This window comes from Siniperca chuatsi, linkage group LG11 (assembly GCF_020085105.1).
Source record: "Siniperca chuatsi isolate FFG_IHB_CAS linkage group LG11, ASM2008510v1, whole genome shotgun sequence".
Classification (NCBI taxonomy): Eukaryota; Metazoa; Chordata; class Actinopteri; order Centrarchiformes; family Sinipercidae; genus Siniperca; species Siniperca chuatsi.
Genome location: NC_058052.1, coordinates 17,810,959 through 17,837,094, shown reverse-complemented (window position 1 = coordinate 17,837,094; position 26,136 = coordinate 17,810,959). Strand labels below are relative to the sequence as shown.

At 39.9% G+C, this 26,136-nt stretch overlaps 1 protein-coding gene across 1 annotated transcript in view; it reads left to right on the top strand.

Annotated features, from left to right (window-relative positions):
- The first annotated feature begins 11,840 nt into the window (after positions 1-11,840).
- The window catches only part of LOC122884901 (E3 ubiquitin-protein ligase NEURL1-like), a 37,795-nt gene continuing 23,499 nt past the window's right edge, over positions 11,841-26,136 (top strand). Inside the window, exons 1-3 of the mRNA XM_044215390.1 lie at positions 11,841-12,130; positions 20,163-20,404; positions 22,207-22,528. Of these exons, the coding sequence (XP_044071325.1) occupies positions 12,097-12,130; positions 20,163-20,404; positions 22,207-22,528 (598 nt within the window). The 5' untranslated portion in view covers positions 11,841-12,096. The remainder of the gene's footprint in view (positions 12,131-20,162; positions 20,405-22,206; positions 22,529-26,136) is intronic.

Genomic DNA, 26,136 nt, shown 5'->3' with positions numbered 1-26,136 from the left:
AACAAATATGAGCCCTGCTTTCCTCCTTTGCTCAACTATTCATGGACTGATCTACTGATCTTGAAGATGCAACAAAAAGTGCCTCAACACAACACTGGCACAGTGTGGGTACTGTATGCCAAGCATCTTAAGTGCTGCTCTTTTGGTTCAAAACTGCATTTGAACTGCAGTATTTTGTTCTTGCTGGGGTTGAAGAGAGGCTGTCAAAATCATATTCAAACCTTCCTCCCACAACAGATCCATACTGACACATCTCTCTCCAAAAATGTCATACTAAACATTATAGGACACAATTAAATATAATAGGAATCATCAAAAAAAGCTGTGTTTTCTTATTATTGAGCTGCTATAATTAGTTGGTAAACTATTTAAAGTACTGACGGTGTAGTCCCTCATTCGTCCAGGAGTGTTCTATCGTAAACTGAAACCTTTTCTACGATATTCAAAGTACTATTTTTACGATATTTCTACGATATTTAAAGTACTATTTTTAATATAGGTCTACTATTGTCACGGACACGCCAGTCTCCACCGTCTGTTAATTAAGCAAACCTGCTCCCTATCACACTCCTGCTCCCCATCAGCTCCTAATCACAGCCAGCATAAAAGGCCCAGCACTCACCCAAGGACTCCACATGACATTCTTTATCTCCCCTACAGACCTCTCCAGCGATCTCCACATCAGCAAGTCTTCCCTCCTACGGACTTCCCCATCTCCATACCTGCTCACCTGTCTGTTCTGGTAATAATCTAAATAAAACTCAATCTGTCTCCATATCGGTGTCTCCTGCCTCTCTGTCCGTAACAACTATAGGTTAAGTGTGCATTTAGTAACTGTATTATGTAGGGAAAAAACTAAAACATAATATAAGAAAGGATATGTATTTGGATGCATGTGAACTGTACTTACTGTACTGTAAAATCACATCTTAAAACAATTTGCTCCTTTTTTTATCATATGGGTATTTGTCCTTGAAAACTGGTAAACACTGAACCTGATTAACCTTATTCTTTGTCTGATTTGATAAAAGAAGATCCAACCTTGTCATCACTTGCCTTTGCCTTTGGGTCATGTGCCACATGAAAAATATCAAACATTATCAGATCCTGGGCCATATTAAACGGGCCCTTCAGGTCTCAATTAGAAACTCTCTTGGTACTTCCATAGAAACCAACCCTGACTTCTGTCCTTCAGGTCTTGAGGGTTGTTTTCAAACATGAATCAAATCAGATATGAGAGTATTATCATGTAATTTTAGCAACTGCAAAATAATGAGGGGTTGAAAGATACAGTTTTTTCATTACCTCAGTAATATGGAATTTCGTGACATATACGCAAAATCCCGGCCAAATGTCATAAAGGTGCATTTTATAATATAAAATTCTCACCAAGCATCATAATACTACATTTTGTCCAAAGTTCTACAAATAAAAATGCTAATTATACTGATGTTTAATTATTGTAAATTTACTTAGTGGCAAACAAATCTATGGCACAAAAAGTGACAAAGAATGCATTTTATGACACTTGAATGTATTGCAAGTATAAAAATATCAACAGATATACAAAATCCAAATATACAGAATGCCAAGAATATAATAAGGTTAACGTTAAGGGCCACACATCATATAAACTGATGAAATTACCACCCTTGGGTAAAATGTCTGTTTTGCAGACAGTAAAGCAATACATATTCATGGTCTCCAGAGGATTCATCCAAATATTATGACTCTCTGACCTCTCTCTCTCTCTGATCAGCTACAATGTACACTCATATGCAAGAAATATTTAAATCTAATGGGATGATTTCCAGGAAATGTACTGAGCATTATAACTATCATTTATGTTCTCCAGAGGATGAATTGTGTTGAATTTGGTGACTCCATGTCTTCCTATGAAATACCATAATTTCCTATTGTTGGGTGTAATGAACAAGGTCAAACTAAAGTTCAGCTTTCCTGTCATTATTTAACACATGCATTAACTCCACACTGACATGTAGTTGTAAGCTGTGCAACCCTCCATATGCTTGTTTTTTATAAAACACACCCCTAAGCAGCGGTATAAGTAATATATAATATAATCAATATGTTACATCTCATAAGCAAATACAGACAGTGTTTGTGTTATGTCCTCTATTGTCATTACATCATTTATGTAAAGTGCTTTAATTATGCATTAGGCCAAAGCTGGAGGGACCACCTTAAATATTTATTGATTATAAATGTCATATTTCATTATAAGCTTGCTTTATTCACGCTTGGTTTACTCTTTGCTTCAGTTAACATTCCAACATGTTTGACATCACACTCTGCTCCAGCAATGCTTTACAGGCTCTATATTAGTGAAGGTTTAAACAGTTTATAACACAATGCTAACAATGGTGGAAAGACTGTAAACAGCTGCACTGCACTACAGCATTTCTTCATAGTACCACAGTACGGCTTAGATGTCTTGGGGTTTCAATGCTAAGTAGAAAACATGCACTTTAAAATTTATTTTGAAGTGTGTCTTCCTTTGGTCACATGACACCTCACCATCATTACATAACCAAACCACAATAGTAAGTAACTGAAATAATGGGCGGTGAGACTTTACATGCTCACTTTGTTAGCATCTATTCAGTTCCTCCACAGCTGAACAGATGCAGGTGCTGTTTGAGGAGAAAAAGAAATGCTGCTCTGAATTCATTTGATTTGCTGTGTGCATCAAATGAACCACAAACTGAGCAGATGGGACATCTGTAGAATGGATGGTGCTTGATTTCAACCACAGCTACAACAGTGATCCTAGGATATGAATGGACAATAGCTTACAAAAAAATCATCCTTATAAAAATGAAGGACTAATTAGTTAACTCTCTGTTCCTCAGCACTCTCTGCTGAGCCCTTCCATTATCTGTTATTGCCATATTAGTTTGCCGTTTTAATATGCACGGATTCTAGGTCAGCATACATTATGTTCCACATGAAAATGATGCCATATTGTTCTTGAATTCTTTCAAATTTGTATGGGAAACTGTACTGAACTGCACAATGGATATGTGATGAAAATCACTCTGGCATTTAAACCATGGCTACAGTCTTCCTGGTTCTGTAATTATGAGGATTTTTTTCCCTCTGGCTTGGATTTTATCCTCTCTAGAGGAAGATCAATTGCAATCATCTGAACTCTCCGTAGTAATGAAAGTGATGGAAGGCCTGCTTTCAGATGCTGTTTTCACAAGCTCTAATAAATGCTCCATAACTATCATATCAGGTCATTGATAAGGGCATCACACGATGGCTGTCCCAAAAAATGCTCAATAATTCTGCAGACTCACTGTCAGCAGCTATTACAATACATATCTATGGGAACAAATGTGCCTCACACAGTAACTGCCAGAATTATCTGTATATGTAGGTGTTTCTTCTATAAACCCATCTATTTTTAAATGTGGTGCTCGTGACTGTGGTATAAGATATCAATAGAAAAATAAAATAAATTGTTTTTTAAAACATTTTAGTTACACATTTTCTGTTATTGTGTCCTGGAGCCACTGGGCCCCTCGTAAACATTTCAAGAAACTTATTTAACATTGTTTCATCACCTTGATACTTACTAATTCTATGAGAATTGCATGAAAACATGATTTTGATGTTTCAGAAGTCTGCTAGAAAATTATGTATTACTTCCATTTGGAATACAATAGATTTTGAAATAACTCCAAATACATCTATTTGGATTTTTGTTATTGGAGTTTTGTAATGGTTTGTTCATAAGAGATCTAAGAGGTAGTTAGACCTCTAATTAACCCCAAACATGAGCAATGTCTGTACATTTCTTTGTCTGTGAATAATTTTTGGCAAACAAAAGAAATATATATTGTATTTCTTCATGCATGGCTCATTTAAAACATGAAATATTTTCTTAATTTGTGTAATAACAAAGCTTTTGCTCTCGACTTCATTAAGGCACCTTTTTAAAAAAATTCAGGAGAAAAGGCATTTTTAAAATGGTTGAATTAGCAATCTTTATTATATTTGTTACACAGCAGTCTTTGGGATGCCAAACAATGAAGAAGTAAAGCCAATTTCAACAAAACACAAGGGTTACAGTAAATCAATAAAATTATTGTTCCTAAGGTTAAAAAACAAAGCAAAACAACATACCACTTGCCACTTTAACGAACACATGCAGTAACATTTCTGAAAATCTGCAAAACCAATGATATACCTTAAAAAGAACATGCAACAAGTTTGTAATTACAGTATCTACACTTTGTTAAAATACAAACATCAATTTAGGAAGACTGTAACTACAAAAGCATCTCCATCTCTTCACTATAAACGTAGCACTCTGTTTAGTGTTAGACAAAGTTTGGAGCACTTTATTGCCCTACAAAACCAAAATGCAATAATGAAATATTTGGTCAAAAATGAGTTAAGAACAGACTCATTTAACAAATATTATGCCAGAAATGTGTACATGTACAGTTCTTTAAGAACTAGAAATCAAAACCAAACTGCAGCGACTGCACTCTGGCTCCTTTCAGCTAATTTACCCACTTTTTCCTGTTTCCTAGGATTGAAAAATCTATTTGGATGCTCCAACATCGTAGTAATTAGAGTTTGTTAAAACACATAAAAAATGCAGTAGCCAAATCTAATGGGGGGAAAAAGTAACACAAATAAACTAGTCATGCTAAAAACTAACTAGCCTAGCTTAGCAAAGTACCAGCAGTATTAACTGCAGCCTCTGACTCTCATGAAATTAATGTAATTTGATGTAGCTAAGTTAACATTACCTTTAAATCACATATTTAAATTAAAGGTGCAAGCAGCGATGATCAGGCCCTTGCACCTCCACGCACACCGGGGCGTGCTGCAGCCAGCTGTTGGACATGGCTCTGAATTGTGATGTGTTTTGGTCACTGCACGTAGGAGTTAAATATCACTTCCTGTGTCCACTATGTGGCGCTAGACAACACACTTTATGCAGCATGTTGAAGGATATCTTGCGTAGACCCCAGCACGAAAATTTCGTGCAAACTGGATCATCTTTGAACTCGGTGGTGCTATGACTTTACGTCATTATTGGCCTGTAGATGTGATGAGGGTGGGACTCGAAATGTGTGAAATTAGAGGGAGATGTGTGATGGGGTAAACTGAAGTTACAGCAACTTCCTGTTTAAATATTACTTTCTGTGTGCACTATGTGGCACTAGAGAACACATACTAATAACTCTTGCTGGATATCATGTGTAGACAACACCACGTAATTTCGATGTAAATCAGATGATATTTGTCACAGAAGGCTGACTTCCTGTTGCCAGTAGGTAGCGCTATGACAATAACAAAATATTGTCATATAGATGTGTTCAGGGCGGGACTCTTATCATACATGTGAAGTTTGGTTCAGATGGGACAATGTACAGTAAAGTTACAACCAGTTCCTGTTTCATGGCGAAACATCGAAATTCGCCGCCCCTTAATAGCCACATCGGTCGATAAAAACTTGAGCTTTTAATAACTTTTCATCTGCAACCTGTTTTATGTATGCTGACTAAGATTAACAGTCTAGGACGAGTTTGTTAAAATATGACCCCTATAACTATAAATATGACCCCCGAAAACTCACAATCTTTACAATGATGCATCACCAAGGTCCATTTCTGACGACATTTGAAGTAGATGTTCTAAACCTGTTGGCAGGAGTTAATCAATGCGTAAAACATGCCATTCCTGTTGCCAGTAGGTGGCACTGTGACAATAACTGAATCTTGTCATACAGATGGGATTTGTTGGGTCTCTGTAATTAATATTATAAAGAGTACGGTCTCGACCTGCTCTATAGGAAAAGGGCATTGAGATAATTTCTGTTATGAATTGCCACTATATAAATAAAATGCCAAAAAGTGCACATTCAATTCAAAATGGCTGACTTCCTGTTGGGTATAGGGTATGGCTCCAAGTGGCTTTTTTGCATGTCTTGGGGTGATACATGTACCTCCCAATTTTTGTACACGTAGGTGAAACGTAGGCTGGGGGTTGAATTTGAAAAGATGGAATCATAAAGAATAATAATAATAATAATTCACTACCTGTCGGCACTCTGGCCCTAATTAAAGATTTGTTCATTAAACTAGCAGATTATGGTTCATTTTGACAAGAAAGCTGAAGAAGAAACAAGAATAACATAGGCCCTCTGTATAGTGCTAACTGTTTTTTAAGGTTTTATGTAAGGTCTGTGACAATGATTAATAATCAGCCTAAAAATGCATAGAATTAAGGTTTCACATTATATCTGTTACACAGTTTGGCTATGAGCCTTCAAACTTCAAACCCTTTTTTTCTCAGCTTCACTGTTTCTATAAGTTACTGCTCTCTGTCTTTGTAAGGCACTATAGTGGGGACTTCGTCTGAGCACAAATACAGTGCTCACAACTAGGCACATACAGTACTTTACAATATACTGTATGTCCACATATTCAAAAACTGCCATGTTCAAAGTCAACTACAGGTCATACAGTCGTTTTCTACTCACCACATACCAGTCAGAACTCCAGTGACGTTTCGACTCATACCAGGCGAGTCATCTCCCAAACAGCTGATGTTAATGGGACCATCTTTTGAGACAGAGAAATAAAAAAAAGAAAACATAAAATGTCCATCAAATTTCCCTGAATACCTCATTATTTTCCTCAGTGCTCTGGCGACGTGGTCTGCCGTGACTGTTGGTGGCTTTTAAAACAAAACATATTCACTGAGGGAAATACAGTGGATAATGATTGGACCCACAGTGCAGTTGTTTGGCTACAAACACCTGATCATTTGACGCTGGTTTGAGAAATGTGATGGACATTTTATGATGTTTTGTGACTGTAAAAGGATGGAGCCTCTAACTTCAGCAGTCTGGGAGAAGGCTGACATGGAAATGTGGGGGCTAAATCAGTGTGTGTCTGACAGTTATTCAAATGTCATAGGAGTTTTGATTAACGTGGGCGATTAGATAATGATGAATGTATTTAATGGTAAGGCAAAAGATAAAAAATAATAAGATTCATTCATAAGAATAAAAATTTTGAGACAGTTTGAGAACTATACTTCACTTTCTGATGCAGTGTTAGAGGAGAGGATGCCATTCTGATATCCATTCATTAAATATAAGGCTACAGCCAGCATCTGATTAGCTTAGCTTGGCCCCAAGACTGGAAACGGGGCAAACAGCTAGCCTGGCTCTGTCCAACGGTAACAAAATCTGTCTACCATGACCCCTAAAGTTTACTAATTAACACATTATATCTTGTTTGTTTAATTCATACAAAAACCGAAGTGTAAACAAGAATTCACCGTTATACAACGTAACTTCCTGGAATCTCCGCTGGGCCCGACCAAGAAATAGTTTGGCACATAACCCCATGTAAAACACTACACTTTGGTTGGTGCTAAGCTAAGCTAACCGGCTGCTGTAGCTTCATATTCAATGCACAGACATGAGGGTGGTGTCAATCTTCTCATCTAACTCTGCACCAAAAAGAGAATCAGCGGATTTCCCAAAAGTCATGTATTATTTGTACATAACTGCAAATGCCTAACAATTAAATATGCAAGATGTGTGGCTATAAGGCCTGCCTGTCACTATCTTTTTCTTTTATTATTGTTTCAGGATTTATATCAAGTCAAGTCAATTTTATGTACACGATTGCCTAAAATCCCAAATTTGCCTCTAAAGGCTTTAAAATCTGTACAGCATAGAAAATCCTCTATCCTTAGACCCATTCTGATATGGAATAATTCCCCCAAAATAGGAAGAAACCTCAGAAAGAGCAACAGAGGAGGATCCCTCTTCCAGGACAGAAAGACATGCAGATTGTACAATTGTCATATGAACACTGTAGACAGAAACAACTATAATGACATTACACCATGAAAAAACTGAATAACAATACTGAATAAATAGAGTGCAAAAATTAGGACCTTTCTACACAAAGACTTGGAGAGAGGACAAACTACAAGAGGCAATTTTACCTGGCCAATATTTGAGACTCAAATGTTGATGCTAAGTCTTAAGGGAGTTGAGTCTTAAGTAAGTTATGGCTCCTAGCAGTCAAGTCCTGGTCATGTCTCCAGCCTTCATTTTTGTGTCTTAAGCAGATTTGAGTGCAGCAGAGCTATCAGTGTCTCAGAAGTAAGCATTTCACATGTAAATGTACATACTGTTAAAAGTTGTCTTGCTCACTGAGACAAACGCAAAGGAGAATGGCAACAATAAAACCTTACCCATGTGGTGCAAGTGTACATTCAAGCCCCACAAGTACAAAGATTGATGTGGAAATTATTTCTTCACATCTGGGCACAAGTAGAGCGCCACATATAAGAGCAGTTTCTCCTATAAACAGTATGAACAATAAATTCAACATGTATTCATTTCCAAATAATGATATGCCTAATAATTTCCTCTTGCCAGTCGTGTAAAGTTTGCCATAAAGAAATGTTCTCAAACTTCTGCAGAGACGTATCCATTATCAGACAGTATCACTGAAAACAGTGTTAACAATCAAATATATTCAATCTAAATATTTTGACTTCACCACCTAGATCTACCCTGTGGTCCTGCCTCTCAGTACCCTTCATGGAAAACATTTGTCCTGACCCAGGAGTCAGAGTCAGGTTGTGCTTGTTTACATGTCAACAACAATTACTTAACAACAATAATTGAAGTACAATGGTTTTACAACACTTAAAGCTGCTTTTTGGCAATAATTTAGCTTAGTTATTGAATGATTAAACAGATGCAGTGAGATATTTACTTCTCATTGAGTTAATTCATAGTCCCTCAGGTCTTTAAGCACATCATAATCTCAATGATGATCCCTCAGTTCCACAGTCTCTGGATCACTGCCCACCACTGAACGCCAGGCTAAATAAAATCCAAACCAAGCTTGTTAGATCTACAACCCTTAGCTCAAAAACAGCTGAAGCCTCTGGACAACAGTCGATCAAAATGGGAAAGTAAAGAAGTAGAAGTAAACTAGGATAATGAACTATAGTTAACTGGGAGCTTTTTGTATACCTATTTGCTTTGTATAACAGCCGAATGTTTGTTTGTCTGCATATTTTGGCACTGCATGTAGACACACTGAGACAACTGTAGTCAAAATTCTTTCTGTGAGTATACTCTGCCAATACATAAACTGGATTCTGGTCATTTTAGCTGAATATTGTGAGTCAATCTCACAATCAATAAACTTTTCCTTTCTTTTGTCACTGTCACTTTTGAATGCTATGTGACAACTTAAATTTCACCTCTGATACGTGCCTGCCGGGTGGGGTTCCTTTTCTGCTGACGCCCCCCTATTGAGGATCATGTGATGCTCTTGTGTTGCTTTGTAATGTTTTGCATATGGCTCCAGGGCAAGGGTCCAAACTCTGAGTTGAGTGGTGTTTTTGTTCAACATAGATCATCCCCAAAGAGAGCAAGTGTGCACACGGCTGCCTCAAACAAGGCTGTCAAGATGTCTGCGGAGGCCCAACGCCAGCACACCCCACCAGGCAGCTGCTGCCTGCCAGGCGCCCATCTACAAATAATCTACTGTGGGAGGAGGTCCTGAGTGACAGGTTCAAAGCTATTACACAAAGAACTAGGTAATAATAATCATTTGAAAAGTGCTGAGAATATAGTAGTGTTTGAATTTCAGCCAATTTTGAAACTTAAGCCCTATTCTGTGACTTCAATGCATGGATGGATTACTAAACGGGCCTTTTGGACATAGGTCCAGGGGCCCCTTGACCCCTTAGGCCCTTGAGCCTGTGTCCGGTGGGCCACAGTGCCTCTAATTGAAGTGACCTACTGAAAGTCAATAAGTTGACAACACAGAGATGCAAAATGACCACAAAAACACACAAAGCGACTACAAAGAGATGCAAAATGACTACAAAGGGATGCAAAATGACCACAGAGACACAAAACGAACTTAAAAACATACAAAACAACTACAAAGAGACACACAATTACCACAAAGAGATGCAAAATGACCACAAAAACACACAAAATAACTACAAATAGATGCAAAACAACTGCATACAGACATAAAGCGACATCAAAGACATGACAAAATGACTACAAACGATGCTGCGTCAGTCTGGGTGTTTTGTACCTATGTATGAGGTGGCGGGCCTTTAAATGTCTGTGGAGATTATTCACAGGTAAAAGATGATGTACTGGGTGGTATGTACATACTATCAGCTGTGTGATAACAGTTTTTCTTTTGGTGTGCAGCACTATGAGGGTGTATTTAAGCCAAATTTAGGGGGAAATATTTTGCTTTTTGTAATTGATATTTCGCAATTGCTACATATTTAGCAACCTTTCTCAGTGTATGATTAGTGGCATGCTGGTTTGATATTACTGTAGGACACAAGGCATCATGTTTTATCATTTCACAGTGACCATCACTTCTCTTTGTATTACAGAACAGCCAATCAGATTTTGACAGCCCAGTGATCAGGTGCCATGTCAAACTCCATTAAGCTTGACTGTGATAGCTACAGGGTCCATGCCATAAATTCCTAAGTGCTCTGTTCACACTTTTTGCTTTGCTATTTTTAGTTCACCTCAATTTCCTGTGACAAATAAAATCAGTTTGACCACTTTTCATAGAAAATCACTATGTAAAATGCTGCATGAAAACCCCCAAGTGGTACGGTTTTACCCTCATTGCAAATTGCTTACAGACAGTCGAGTTAACCGCAATCAGTTTGTATAAACAACATGAGAATATAGTTCATGCTACTGAGCCAATACAGTGTCTCACAGGCCTGGCTGCCGACACAAGTTATGTAAACGCTAAAGCGACAACTGGGCAGATCCTGAGAGGTGCCCGCTACAGACCAGGACCATCGTGCCAACTTTGCCAGCATTGAACCTCCGAAGCCAGACGAGAAACCCTAACAAGTTGTTCCTTTACTTTAAAGAATAAGAGGAAGGACACAAAACTTTGACTTTGAGGAGAATTATTCATGAAATGAAAACTGAAGTTAATTAACTACACAGCCTTGCTGCTCAGGCTCAAGTGAAGCCAGCGGTGTCTCTGCCTGGTCACTGTGGCAAATCCACTGCCAAGACAAAGAAGTCATAATCTATCAGCATTCATCTACCTACAAGCTGCCAAGTAAATCTTGAAATACAAGAAATACTACTATGTTGAGTAAAGATACTGGCTTTAGATGAACATAAACCAAGAAATAAGAAAGTGGCTGGAAGAAACACCCAGCACTGCGACATCTCTGCATTATCGGTCAGTTTCATTCATTTCCTCCAGATGGGTCCTTGAAGGGGGTTTCAGCAGGTTTCTGCCAAAATAACTATAAACGTTAGACCCTGTTGCCAGAATATTTTCCTCCCTGCACTTTCATTTTCCCTTCTACTGATTCAAGTGATTCTGGGAATATCTGAGGTTCTTCATATATATGTAAATGTAGACAAACACCAGCCTGTATTTTGAAAGTGAAAGTGTTGGTAAGGGCAGCAGAAAGCTTGGTCCTCTCAACAGGTGGGGGGACCCCACTACAACCTGTTTTATAAAGACTGTGCATCTTCAGCAAAAGACGACAGGAATTGGGGGAAAGTGAGGACATGAGTGGTGATAAATCTGAGAGTAGCCTACTAATCAGAAATTTAAAAAAACCCCACAGGATCTCTGTTGGAGTCCCTACAGAGGTATTAAATATATATTACAGGACAATTAATATACTCTAAGAGTCTATAGGAATATAATGGTGATTTATTGCTTGTAGAGACCCTCTCTTTGGTAGCTACAGCGTTAATAGTCCTGGGAAGCCCCACCTCCACTACCACCTTTTATGTTAATTTCAGCGTGATCTGTGCACGGACTGGAGGGAGCCGCTGAGTGCTGGCTTTGTTGGCTGTTGCCTCTCTGCTTAATGTCGATGAGTCTTCGGACAGACACAACCTGCCGCTGAATCACCGTCGGGACTTTTTGTGAACGGCATCTTGTGCGTATAATGTCGCCGCTGAGGACGCGCAGCTCAATGTGAATATCTGTGGATCCAGCCGGTAGATAGAGAAGAGGTGAACGCACCTTGCATCCAGCCATGGGAGGTCAGATCACCAGAAATACCTTCTACGGTAAGGGTATCAGGAGACTCTGTATTGATTCTTTATTAGTAATTAATCCCGTGGTTATTATAATAGAAGACGATGTAATCGAATTGTAAGCGTACTTGTGCAGCCTCAAGCCTGTGTGCATGAAAACTGTAGGCGTCCTGGTAGCCTAAAATATATGAGAAGTGAAACTAGCCAAGTTTTTACCACGTCCTGTAAGTCACGACTGGCTTTGAATAAGAGGAAATATGTTTTCTACAGCATCATATTATAAAAACACAACGTTTCTCACTAAAGCCTGCTTACAGGAAGTTATATAGTTTAAAGAAATCAAACAGGACAAACTGAACCAAGTTGGTGCATAACTTTTTACACCTGGCTTGTTATTTGTTTGTCTTTATAGCCTGTAGCTTATAGCCCATGCATGTCAGCATGTTGGCAAATAGTGTTACAACTTTATGTCATTTTATGTTTCTGCTTATGTGGCTATCAATTGATCATGTATCTCTCAAATGATGGTAGCTAACAGGTGCATTTGACGTTTTTATTTATCCAATTTCATATTTAAGTTAACATTAAAGTTTCTTGCAGACACTTTCTAGCCAACTAGTTAAAACATGATACAATTTAGTGTTTGTTTCCCTGAATTATTCATTGGTTATTTGCAAATACAGTCATAATGTTGCTGCAACAATTAATCAATTAATTGATTAGTGGATTGCCAGAAAAGCACTCAGTAACTATTTTCATAATCAGTTAATCGGTTAAGTCATTTTTTAAAAGCAAAATGTTCTCTGGTTCCAGGATTTGCTGCTTTCCTGTGGTTTATATGACTGTAAATTGAATATATTTGTGGTTTTGGACAGTTGGTTGAACAAAACAAGCCATCTGAAAATGTCACTTTGGGCTTTAGGAAATGGTGATGGGCAGCTTGCACTATTTTCTGACATTTTATAGACCAATCTTTAATTAAAGAAAATAATCATCAGATTAATCTATAATGAAAGCAATTGTTAGTTTCAGCCCTAATTCATAATAATTATTTTATTATTATTTAAGTTTTGTGGGATGTAGGGCTCATTTGATGACATTAGCCTTCAGTTACCTTACATTGGCAAAGATGTTCACTGATGATTAGATGTCTTAATAATAACTGATTTTGATCACTTCTGGCTGTATAATGATTTTTTTGGTTTGGAGTTGTTCTGATGATGTTAACGGATATGCAGTACATGACCAGGCAACGGTAAACATCTAATTTCCCAGATGGACACATCGGCATGGGACAATCCATATAGTCCTTTTTCCAGTTTCACTGTTAGGGGCCACTGGTGTGAAATAACAATATAGGTGCAGGCAGGGGTGCTGCTTGAAATTCTTGGCCCTCTGACAAGAGCTCAGTCAGGGCCCTGAAAGTGTAATCCCTGTCATGTTGCAGGGCCCCTGTCCAGCTCACGGGCTCATGAATCATTCACCTCTCCCCATTTGGCAACCCTGCATGATTGTATTACTGAAGTTTCGGTATCACAGTGTGACGTGAGGTTTAACCATTTTTCAAAGAAAGGCAAATCATTTTATGTATTGAGTCTTTTAAACATTTAAAATGATTATCCCAGCATTACATTACAAGTAACAGGGACCACTAGCTCTGGTTTTCTTGTTAAACAAAAATTGTGCTTCATTTATGGCTTGTGGTGTCCCCTCATTCAGAAAATAACTCCAAAACAAGCAGCACTGATGATTCATTACTTAACATTACTGGAGCTGCAAGTTGATTAGTTTATACATTTTTTAAAGAAAAAAAAGCCAAAATTCTCTGGTTCCAGGTCCTCAAAAATGAATGTTTTCTGCTTTCCCTAGTCCTCTGTGATATTAAATTGTAAATTTTTTGGTTTTGGACTGTTGGACGGACAAAATAAGACATTTGAAGACGTCACATTGGGCTTTGGGTGATTTTGATGGGAATTTTACACTATTTTGTAGCTCAGTCCATTAATCGAGAAAATAATCGATAGATGAATCAATGAACTAAACTTGACATTAAATTACATTACAATATACTCTGTATATACCTTACCTGTTTGGTCAGAGCCTAGAGTTATGGTAGAGGAAGTAGTCTCTGCTTTAAGACTATTAGGTGAAACAAAGAAAATCTCTTTAAAATCAATAATATCACCTAACTTTCAAAATCAAACTCATTTTTTAACAGATTCAAGTTATCACCTTTGTGTGCACATTGACATCCCCAACAGAACAAAACCAATTTATATTGGTGACCCTATGACTTTTCCCTAGAGGCCCCAAACTTTGTTAACCCCTATAGTACTATTCTATCATTTAGAAAAGCACAATATTGAAGGTAACAGCTAACTGGGGAGACTATCAGGCCTTGCAGGAGCGTGCATACAACATCTTCTCTATTCTAGGGTATTCTGATGATTCATAACATGTTACCAAATGAAAAATATACAGCACTGTAAAAGTAACAGGACTGATACACAGTGATACTTATGGGAAGATGTTTTAAAACCTTAAGTGTTTGAGAATCACTTTTGTTTACCTCTTTTTGAAATGACACAAGCTATGACATATTTGCAAAAAGCTAAAAACATATACATGCCCTCTGGCTCCTTAGGATGCTGCCTGTGAGTGGGGGCCACCGAGCCTTGGTACTAACGTCACACCACATTAGGGCCTCTGTTGAGGCTTCTTAGTGAGACCGAGCCTGGGGATAAAACACAGAGGAGCGTAAGAGGCCAGGTGACACTGGCCAGGGCCACTCTTTGTCTCTGCACTGTTTGTCCTTTCCAATTAATGACAGCAAAGGCCGTCACATTGTGTGCGGTGGTGCATTAAGTAACATTATCCTTCCTTAAGTTGTTTATCTGACATTTGTCATGGCACCTCTCTTTTATCGTGGCAGGGCTCTGGTCAGTGTTTACCCTGACGTCTCTGTCAGGTTGCATGACTTTTTAAACACACTTCAGCAGCCACTGCATCATCAGCACTTCTGGCTCTAACCAGCTGCCATTTACAGTAAATCAAATGTGGTATTTTTATTTATCCATTTATTTGTGTATTTGAGTTTATTTATAGTTTATATCGTCCTCTGTGTGCTCTGAATGCTGTAAACCCACTCCAAGATGCCTGGGATGTGAAAATAAAGCTGCTCCCTGAATTGATATTAATGTAGTGACAATGAAAGATGATATTGGATTCTTGGTGAGTGAGCCTCTGCAGAGGCTTGTGAGGTGTTGCTTCTGTTTTCAGACCTTACAGGAAATACTCTAGTCAGCTTTGGGCCTGGCCATTGATGGAGTACAATACTGCCCTGTTTTGTTTTCCTGAAGACATCACGTCTGACATGACATCATGGATGCAATATGGTTGAAGGATTTGTTATGACTTCATTTAAGACCACTGTTGTGCATAGAGCACAATTCGACATTGTTCTGCAGGGACAAGAGCATGCGAAGAGCTTAACAAATACACTGTAATGAGCCCAGAACACTTGGCAAAGCCTCTCTGATTGTGATTTGAAGGCAAAGACTTTTTCTAGTTTAACCTCAGCAAATTATATGATTTTACATCCATGGAGGTCTTATCCACTGCTCAAACATCTATCTCTGCCCTGCCCTTCACAACAGTAGTGATGTTATGGTCTCAGAAGTCACATGACTAGCCATTGCTAATCCTGACAGTCTTAAGTGATTTGTCTCCAGGATACATTATAAACCTCTTGACCCTCCAAGCTGTCTTTCAGCAATGGCTACTCATGGACAAACACAAGCCGCTCCTACACAGTGTTCCAAATTTAGGTGTGAAAATACAGGCAGTTCTCAAGGACGAAGAAGTGTTAATTAGGCCTAAATTATTTATTTGGCTTCCAGTCTTGGCGCATTGGCTGGATTTTATAATACTTTAAGACCATTAAATGTCATTGTAGAGAGGACTAAAGTATTGTAGTGCAAAAGACTGTATAAAAATCACTTGATTAGACTATATTTTAACATGTTATTATTCAGTTCTGAATAATCCTGCCTTACATTTAATGAGAACCCAATGTCTGTGAGAAAAAGCCTGCTCCAAAACACCACAGTGACCTTGGCGTTGTACTTTGAAGAGAAATGTGGGACACAAATGGGGAGAGTTGGACCTAATGAAAAGGGAGTGAGTGAAATCAGGCTCATGATGACTTTTTCTGCAAATTCTTTATCAATCTAAAACCTAAAAAGAGAGACGTGAAAAAAAGATGTTATTCTATTATGAGTTACTGTCAGTGGGAGCTGTCATGATTCACACATGTTCACATGGGAAAAAAAAAATTAAAAACCTCTGCTGCATTTTGTGAGTCAGATGTTCTCCTTTGGGTCTGCTCTTATTCTGCCACTTCCTCTGACTGGCTAAGCACAATCAATGTCACTAAATCTCATTTAGTAGCAGTGATATATATATATATATATATATATATATATATATATATATATATATAGAGAGAGAGAGAGAGAGAGAGAGAGAGAGAGAGATATGAGTGCAATCACGCTGAACGAGGCAGCGACTGACCTGAAAGAGGATGAATGCAAGGCAACCCCAATTACAACGGCTAAGTGAAGTACCATCAGAAAGTCTCCTAGAAGATGTGAATGCAGCATCGAGTGCGATCCCTACCACAACCATCACTGAAACCAATGAGCTGATATACGCCTCAGCAGCAGTGATCCTCGAGATGCTTGGCTATAAGAGCAACCATGGGAGCCATGAGAAACAGTACCCACCATGGAAACGAAGGCTGGAGGCAAAAATCAAGGAGGCACAGAGAGAAGTGAGCCAACTGACAGAGGCCGAGAGAGGTGCAATGAGAAAGCAAGTACCCAGGAAGTACAACCAGATGCCCATACCTGAAGCACTCGAAACTGCCAAACAAAGGCTCCAAGCCTTGGCCAGCCGCCTAAAGAGGTACACGAAAGATAATGAAGCCAGAAGAATAAACCGGCTGTTCACAACTCAACCTGCGAAAGTGTACGCTCAATGGCAGGGTAATAACAGCAGAGCAGACCCACCAAGGCTGGAAACTGAACAGTACTGGAAAAGTATATGGGAGAGGGAGGCATCACACAACATGTGATGCGATGCACCGTGGCTGGTGGCTCTGAGAGAGGACCACAGCAACCTCCCTGAACAGAATCCAGTCACCATCACAGCGGCAGACATCCAAGAAAGAGTCTCGGGTATGAAAAACTGGACAGCACCGGGCCCTGACAGGATCCACACCTACTGGCTAAAGAAGCTCACTGCACTCCACGAGCGCCTAGCAGCACAAATGAACCAGCTGCTAAGAGATGGGACGCACCCTGAATGGCTTACCGAAGGCGTACAATCCTGATACAATCTGCAAAGGGTACAGTCCCATCCAACTATCGGCCAATAATATGTCTCTCCACAACATGGAAGCTCATGTCAGGCATCATCGCGGTTAAGATAAGTGGACACATGGATCAATACATGAGCAAAGCACAGAAGGGTATTGGCAAAGGAACCAGAGGAGCCAAACACCAACTCCTGGTTGACAGAACAGTCACCCAAGACTGCAGAACCCGACACACCAACCTGTACACTGCCTGGATTGATTACAAGAAAGCATATGACTCAATGCCACACACATGGATCACTGAATGCTTGGGACTCTAAGAGACTTCATTGCAAACTCGATGAGGATGTGGAAAACCACCCTTGAGGCCAATGGCAAGCCACTTGCACAAGTATCCATCAAATGTGGCATATACCAAGGAGATGCTCTGTCCCCACTGCTGTTCTGCATAGGTCTGAACCCCCTCAGCCAAATAATCAACAAGACTGGCTATGGATACCAACTCAGGAATGGGGCCACCATCAGTCACCTCCTCTACATGGATGACATCAAGCTATACGCTAAGAGCGAGCGGGCGGACATCGACTCACTGATCCACACCACCAGGATCTACAGCTCTGACATTGGGATGTCATTCGGGCTTGAGAAGTGTAGCCGAATGGTGACAAAGAGAGGGAAGGTAGTCCACACAGAAGGGGTCTCACTCCCAGAAGGAACAATAGCAGACATTGAGGATGGGTACAAGTACCTTGGAATGCCACAGGCAAATGGCAACCTCGAAGAGGTAACAAGGAAAACAGCAACTGCCAAATACCTCCAACGAGTAAGGCAAGTCCTATGAAGTCAGCTCAATGGCAAGAACAAGGCCCAGGCAATAAACAGCTACGCCCTGCCAGTGATCAGATACCCTGCGGGAATAATAAGGTGGCCAAAGGAAGAGATACAGACCACAGACGTTAAGACACGAAAGCTCCTCACCATGCATGGAGGGTTCCATCCCAAATCCAGCACCCTGAGACTGTACGCTAGCCGTAAGGAAGGCAGCCATGGACTAGTGAGTGTGAGAGCCACTATCCAGGATGAAACATCCAAGATCCACAAGTACATCAAAGATAAGGCCCCAACAGATGACATGCTCAGTGAATGTCTCAGGCAATGGGGAACAGAGGAAGAGGTGCTGGAGGAGGGACCATCTTGGGAGGACAAACCCCTACATGGGATGTACGACCGGAACATAACTGAAGTGGCTGATATCAAGAAATCCTACCAATGGCTAGAGCGGGCTGGACTGAAGGACAGCACAGAGGCACTCATCATGGCTGCACAGGAGCAGGCCCTGAGCACCAGAGCAATAGAGGCCCAGATCTACCACACCAGACAAGACCCAAGGTGTAGGCTGTGCAAAGAGGCCCCTGAGACAATCCAGCACATAACTGCAGGGTGTAAGAGGCTGGCAGGGAAAGCATACATGGAGGGCCATAACCAAGTAGCTGGCATAGTGTACAGGAACATCTGCACGGAGTATGGACTGGAAACCCCAAGGTCAAAGTGGGAAACACCTCCAAAGGTGGTAGAGAATGACCGAGCCAAGATCCTGTGGGACTTCCAGATTCAGACTGACAGAATGGTAATGGCGAACCAACCAGACATCGTGGTGGTGGACAAACAGCAGAGGAAAGCCGTTGTGGTTGACGTGGCAATACCAAGTGATGGCAACATCAGGAAAAAGGAACATGAGAAATTAGAGAAGACCAAGGGCTCAGAGAAGAGCTGGAGAAGGCTTGGCAGGTGAAGGCGACAGTGGTGCCCGTGGTCATCGGAGCACTCGGGGCAGTGACCCCCAAAGTGGAGGAGTGGCTACAGCAGATCCCTGGAAGAACACCAGACATCTCGGTCCAGAAAAGTGCAGTACTAGGAACAGCAAAGATACTGCGCAGAACCTTCAAGCTCCCAGGCCTCTGGTAGAGGACCCGAGCTCGAAGGATGAGACCACCCGCGGAGGGTGAAGGACAAATTTTATATATATATATATATATATATATATATATATATATATATATATATATATATATATATATAGCTTTAGTGTTCCGTCATCTTTCTCCAGCTCCATTTCCTAGTATTGTGTTCCAGCATAGTGAGAAAGAAACTGTTAAAACGCAAACCAGTTTAAAATCTGGCAAGATGTAGAATAGCAGAAAGTGAAATGACCATTTACTGAAACTAGAGCATTTTGTATGAACTGCTCACAGCCACATTGTTCTCCTTAATTACGCAACCAAGGAAGCAATTCTGTCTTTTGTTTTTTTTTTTCATGCAAGGACATTTGTGGATGTAATTTACCTTGCACGTTGTTTTTTCAGGTCCACAGTACTGTAGGTGTGTGGTTCCACTGTGCTACCTTGAGAATCTGGAAACAGAGCTCAAGTATTAGATTATTTTAATGCATTTTTTACTTCATTGGATGTTACAGGAGCAGGTGAGATATGCGAGAGGAAATGACATGTGACAGCAGGTCACAACCTGGAGTCCAACCTAAAGTGAAGCCTGCGGTGGTACAGGCTATCTAATCTAATCAAAAATGTGGGTGTTTTACTGTAAATTGTGCCCCAAGGAGAATTTATTCAGTAATGTATTTTCTGCTCCCCACCTGTGGACCAAACTAACCACTTTTCTTTCTCCACATAGATTCTCTGAACAGGCCGTTTCCTGCCACATCCCACCGATGCCACCACAAGCCCAAGCGCTGCCTGCCCATCCAACCATGTGGGAGTTTGTCCTCCTTCCCTCTGCTCTTCCACCCCAGCACCATGGGCTCGCAGATTGTCATGGACATGTCCCAGAGGACCGTCAAGAGACAGGCCAGCTTCTGTAACGCCATCACCTTCAGCAACAGACCTATCGCTGTGTATGAGCAAGTTCGTCTGAAGGTATAAAATGCACTTGCTGCGTCCCAGTTGCATTTTATAGTATATTCTCATTCTGACCCTGTTTTGAGAATGTGATCTGTAAACAGTGGGAAAACGATTTAGGTCTATATAGCACTGATGCAAGGTTAACCTTACCCAGTACCAATGGTTTGTTAGTGTGTTATTTTTTTATGTTACTGTTGGGTTATTTACCCAAACTAAAATATGTTTTTTTTGACTCAATGTTAGACATAATAAGATCAAGTTTTACCTTAAAACAAACAATGTGCATATGACTTTCAAAACTGCAAAGGATGCACATATTATTAACAATCAGTAACAAATAGGGACACGTAAGTTTAAAAAGAGCTAGAGTAGATTAGCAGTTCGCAACCATAGTCAAGTTTGGGTGAATAACCCAACAGTAATATAAAAAATAACACCAACAGTGGGTCAAAACAACCCATTGTGTTGGTGGTTTTCTACCCACGATTACTGAGTAGAGTTAACCCAGTATTGCGTTGGTCCTATATTGACTAAAATATAAAATGATTTTTAGTTTGTAATTATAAATCAATAGATTACTAAGTGGGACATTGATGGAAACTATTGTGACTTGATGCAATGTGTAACAAAATTCTCCTGAATCCTGAAAAATAAACTAATAAACCATGTTTTTGTTTTTTTTTTATATCAGGCACCCGTTTCACCAAATTTTCTAACATGCAAGCTGCAATTTGCAACATAAGAAAATTTCCTCTTCCCGTTTCGCTAATCACAACAAACATCATACGTGATTCATTAGCATGCGAGAGCGATTTAGGAGTCGCAAATGAATTCGCAATAAACAACAATCATTTGTGAAACATGACGCTGCCACCATTTGCGACCTGTGTGATTAGTCATCTTGATGGCTTCCATCATTTCCTGTAAAAAATCTAATTTATATTTATGTAATATTAGTATGAACAGTAGAGTAGTGAGAAATGAAGATACTTATTGTGACTGTGATGAACAGTAAAGTCCGTTCTTTCTCTCTCAGTATGTTTTTATTTTTCTTCTCCCTCCCTATCTCTCTTGCTCTTCATCCCCTTTCTTTGCTCTCCTCTTTTGATTTTCTCTCTTTTCTCTCTCTGCTCCTGTGTGGGCCAAAGCAGCAGCAGCTTAGAACAAGTTTCCACTTCACCTATCAGGCCATCTATGTCTCGAAAGTGAGAGAGTAGGGCAAGCATTGCCATGTGAGGAATACTGTTATCTGGCACGGTAAATGCAAAGTAAATAGAGGTTTGAAATGAGACAAAAATCGTTTGCAGGTGATAAACATACCAAGGTAACTAGTCTTAGTTTGCTTAAAACAGACTTTATTTAGCCATGATAGGGGCTTGGCACTATGGATGGCAATGTTGTCTTGGTGTTGGTCCAGACTGAAATATCTCAGCAACTATTGGATGAATTGCCATGAAATTTGGTACAAACATGGATGAATTGTAATAACTTTAGTTATCCCTTAATGTTTCATCTAGCGCCATCATCAGGTCAAAATTTTAATTTGTCGAGTACTTTGGTTTATGACCAAAAACCTACAAAACTAAACTATCATTCCCATCAGCCTCAGCTGCATTTTATGTTAATGCAAATGTTAGCATGCTAAAATGCTAAAATAAGATGGTGATTAATTAATGATTACATCTGCTAAACACAAATTACCTGCGAAGCATTTAGCTCAAATCACTGCTTTTAGGTTATAGTTCACAGAACAGAGTCAAGTAAAGATTAATATTAAGTTTAATAATCTTCATTAATTAAAAACATGTACTCTCCAGATCACTAAAAAGCAGTGCTGCTGGAGCGGTGCTCTGCGTCTTGGTTTTACATCCAAAGATCCATCGAGGATCAACCCAGACACCCTGCCGAAGTACGCCTGCCCCGACCTGGTCTCCCAGAGCGGCTTCTGGGCTAAAGCCCTGCCAGAGGAGCTCTCCAATGAGGGACATGTCATCTCCTTTTGGGTGGACAAGAAAGGCCGGGTGTTTTACCGAATCAACGAGTCCAGCCCAATGCTGTTCTTCAGCGGGGTACATGTCTCTGAACCACTGTGGGCTCTCATAGACGTCTACGGCCTCACCAGGGGGGTCCAGCTGCTAGGTGAGCCATACATTTAGAACCAGGTACTTTCCGAGAAATGATGACTCTGTTTGAATTGTGAACTTAGCGCTAGTATTTGTTTTGTTTTTTTGTTGACTAAGAGATTTTTAGCTGTGCTAACGGCATGCCTCTAGGGATGGCAATGTCGGCCTGTCAGTCGGTCGGTCCACCACTTTAGTCCTGACTGCAAGTATTTGATTGTTTTCCATGAAATTTGGTACAGACAATCATGGATGACTTTTCATCTAGAGCCATCATCAGATCAATTTTAATTTGTCCAGTACTTTGGTTTATGCCCAAATGCAAGTGAAACTAATGACATTCCCATCAGCCTTACCTGTAGCCTACTTTGTGTTTAGTGCTAAAAATGTTAACATACTAAACATGTTAAGCATACTAAGCTAAGATGGTAAACATTATACTGTTAAACATCAGCATGTTAGCATGCTAAAATTAGCCCCACAGAGCCAGCATAGCTGTAGACTCTTTGTCTTTTACTATAATGCTTTACCACTGGAAGCCATTCTGCATTGATGTTTTTTCAGTGCGAGTGGTTAAAAGGTGATGTTACATACAGCTGCTCTACTTTTCCCACACCCGCCAAATAGCTTAGTGGAAAAAGATGGTGGGAGATTAGGTAGACTGTATTGTTAACACGGTCGTTAGTATCAAAGAAATTTCCCTAAAGGGGGAATTTCTTAATGTCTGAAATTCATGCTGTTTAAAGGGTCATTACATAAAAGAAATTAAGAGCAAACAAAGTCCTCCTCAATCATTAACAGCAGTTTTTCATCGCACTGAATTATCTGAAGTATGTTTGGATTGCAGATTGAGATGCATTTATGAAACACATCATGCTTTGCAAACAGCTGTCTCCAATTTTTGAAAGCAATACAAAATAATGCAAAATAGATAAATAGGAATCCTTGTGGACGATTCAGTACTTATTTATAACCATTTCCAAGAATTGCACTGCCTCTCTCCAAAGAATAGAGGCTGTCAGCGCCGTTAATAAAAATAGAAGAGGCTCCCATATTGTGTAGATAGTGCCATTTAACCTCATTTCTTGCGGTGTGGTTGACAGCGAGAAGCGTGCTATCTCATGATGGGCTGTTTGGTATCCAGCGCCAGAGTGCGACTATCTGGGGTTCACTGGCCTTGTGGTGCTGACCAGCACATAGCTCTTGTTGAAGAACAAGAGTAGTGTGTTGGTCATCCCAAGAAGACAGACAAGAGGAGGGATTATGTCAGGTAATGACATGTCTGGGTTGTTTTTTTCCAAGACCAAACCAGTGACAATTCTCACTTGGGATCCAAGTGTGAATTCGACTTCATGTGACATGTGATCACCCTGCAATCACGCCTAACACAGATTCATATGTTTAAATGAGAGGTCTGTTCACCAATCGTTAGTGTATAATAACAGAATTTTAATTGTAAAAAAGATTTCCCACAATGTATAGTCATAGTTCATGTTATTTTTGCCTGTGAATGAGGCCAGCAGCCCTAAATTCCACTGTTTCTTCTCTGGTTTTCCCACATCAATCACCTTTATCCTCATTGATGGCTTAAACCGAAAAGCCTCGGCCCTCTGCAAGCTGAAGGATCACTTGGCTATCAGCTTTCCTCTATAGCCCAAGAGCGTCACTGCTTGAGAGCATGGTATATCTCAAAGGCCCAGTATTGTCTCGGCCGTTGGCTGCAGTTCAGCAAACACTCAGTCTCTGAAATATGGGCAGACACATCAAAGTCTGGTGTTGTGAACCGGCACATGTGCGTATTTTCCTTTAACAGAAGGGTGCATTTTGATCCTTAATGATGCTTACACTAGGGTCTGAAATTAATGCTGCACCAGCTGATAAATTGAGCCAAATTTCACCTGTTGTGGGCTTCTTATCACACAATCTGTCCAGGTGGGAATTACAGATCTGCTGCAGTTGTATTTTTTTTTTTTCTTTTACAGGAGGCAAATGGAGCGTGGAGCTGTGAATAAGCTCCGTGGAGTGTAGAGAATGGCTTGGTTAGGTGACCTTGATTTGGCTTTTGAGATAAATGTTCAAGACAGTAAGAATTTAGGAGAAAATAAGTTGTGATAAACCTGTTGACTTAAGTAATATACATTGCTGAGTCAGTGAGATAATGTGTTTTTAGAGCCTTATGTTTGTTAAAGGGGCACTCCACCAATTTTATATATTAAGATCAGTTTATTTGTCACTAAGAGCACCACTCAGAAACAGTAGTATAATGTGGCTCTGAAGGGAGCTTTTTAAAACAGTACTCCACTGATTTAGCATTACACTCCTATAACATTGTCAGACTCATGATGGACAGGATCTAAATCGATGCAGCAGAACCAGAGATGTCGGCTTTTTTATTCCACGCATTCTTCTTCCTTGTCAAAACCTGACGGCTACATTACCCACAATGCAACTGGACCGCCAACAGTTTGGTCAGGGATTTGGGTGTGTTGTGCTAGTTGAGGCTAATGTAGCCTCGAGCTGCTAGTCTGCAGCAGAGATGAGGAGTGGGCTACAGAGTTCTGGTAAGCTTACTTCTTTCTAGATTTTTTTCATTTTCAAACTTGTAGTCTTCAGCCTCAACCAACGATGACTCCAGTGACATCACTTGAGGCAATTTATTACATTTCACACAGCTCCCTCTGGAGCCACAAAAGGCTTTATACAACATTTTTCACATGCAGTAGTCCTCCCCAGGACCACCAAACAGACTTTGATGTGTAAATATGTGAGTTCCCCTTTAAAGTCTGAAAAAAATAACCCTGATCGACTTGGGCTTGAGATTTCAAATTATGCATGAAAGGCTGCATTACAAACTGCAGATGTGGAGTTTGAAAGATATGGGCATTTACCTGGAAGGAAGGGTCTAATGAAAGATGGTATTGAGCTGCATAATGAGAATTGTAGGATTCAATGTTTCTTGTGTTTGACCCATACTAGGTACTAAAAGTCAGTAAATCATGACATCTGCTGCTTTGATTTTGACCTTTCTTTTTTTAATCTGTCTCTAGTTATTCCCTCAACTTTATGAAAGTGCAGAGTTTCTCTTATGTTGAGAAAATAAATATGCATGAGTACTGATAACAGATTTCACTTCCCCAAAACATTTGACCATTGTTTCTTTAAGCTGAACCATTCTTGTGTTGTGACCTCATTCCCCAGCTGCCGTCAGCTCAGACCAATCAGCCTTCACTGTCTTATTTTAAGACCCATGTAGTGAGCATAACTGTCTCTGATCACACCATTTCTGTGAATAACTTCCTCGCCTTTAATATTTCATGGATTAATTATGAAAGTGTCCCTGCTCACCTCAGCACACATTATTGTAACTGTCACCATTTTTCTGCAAAATGCCACCTGAGTTGAAATGTCTACTGAAGACAGTGTTACCAACACATGCGTCATTGTTATTCTGATGAAATCTTTTGGTGGTTTGATTATTTCGCTTGAATTAACGTTTTTTCTGATCCCTCCTAAGGTGAATATTTAATTCTGAACCCATGATAAAGTTACATCATTGTCTAAACCAATTTTTTCTAAATACATGTTTTGAAGCTTTGTGTCATTCAGTAGCATTGACCTACTATGAAA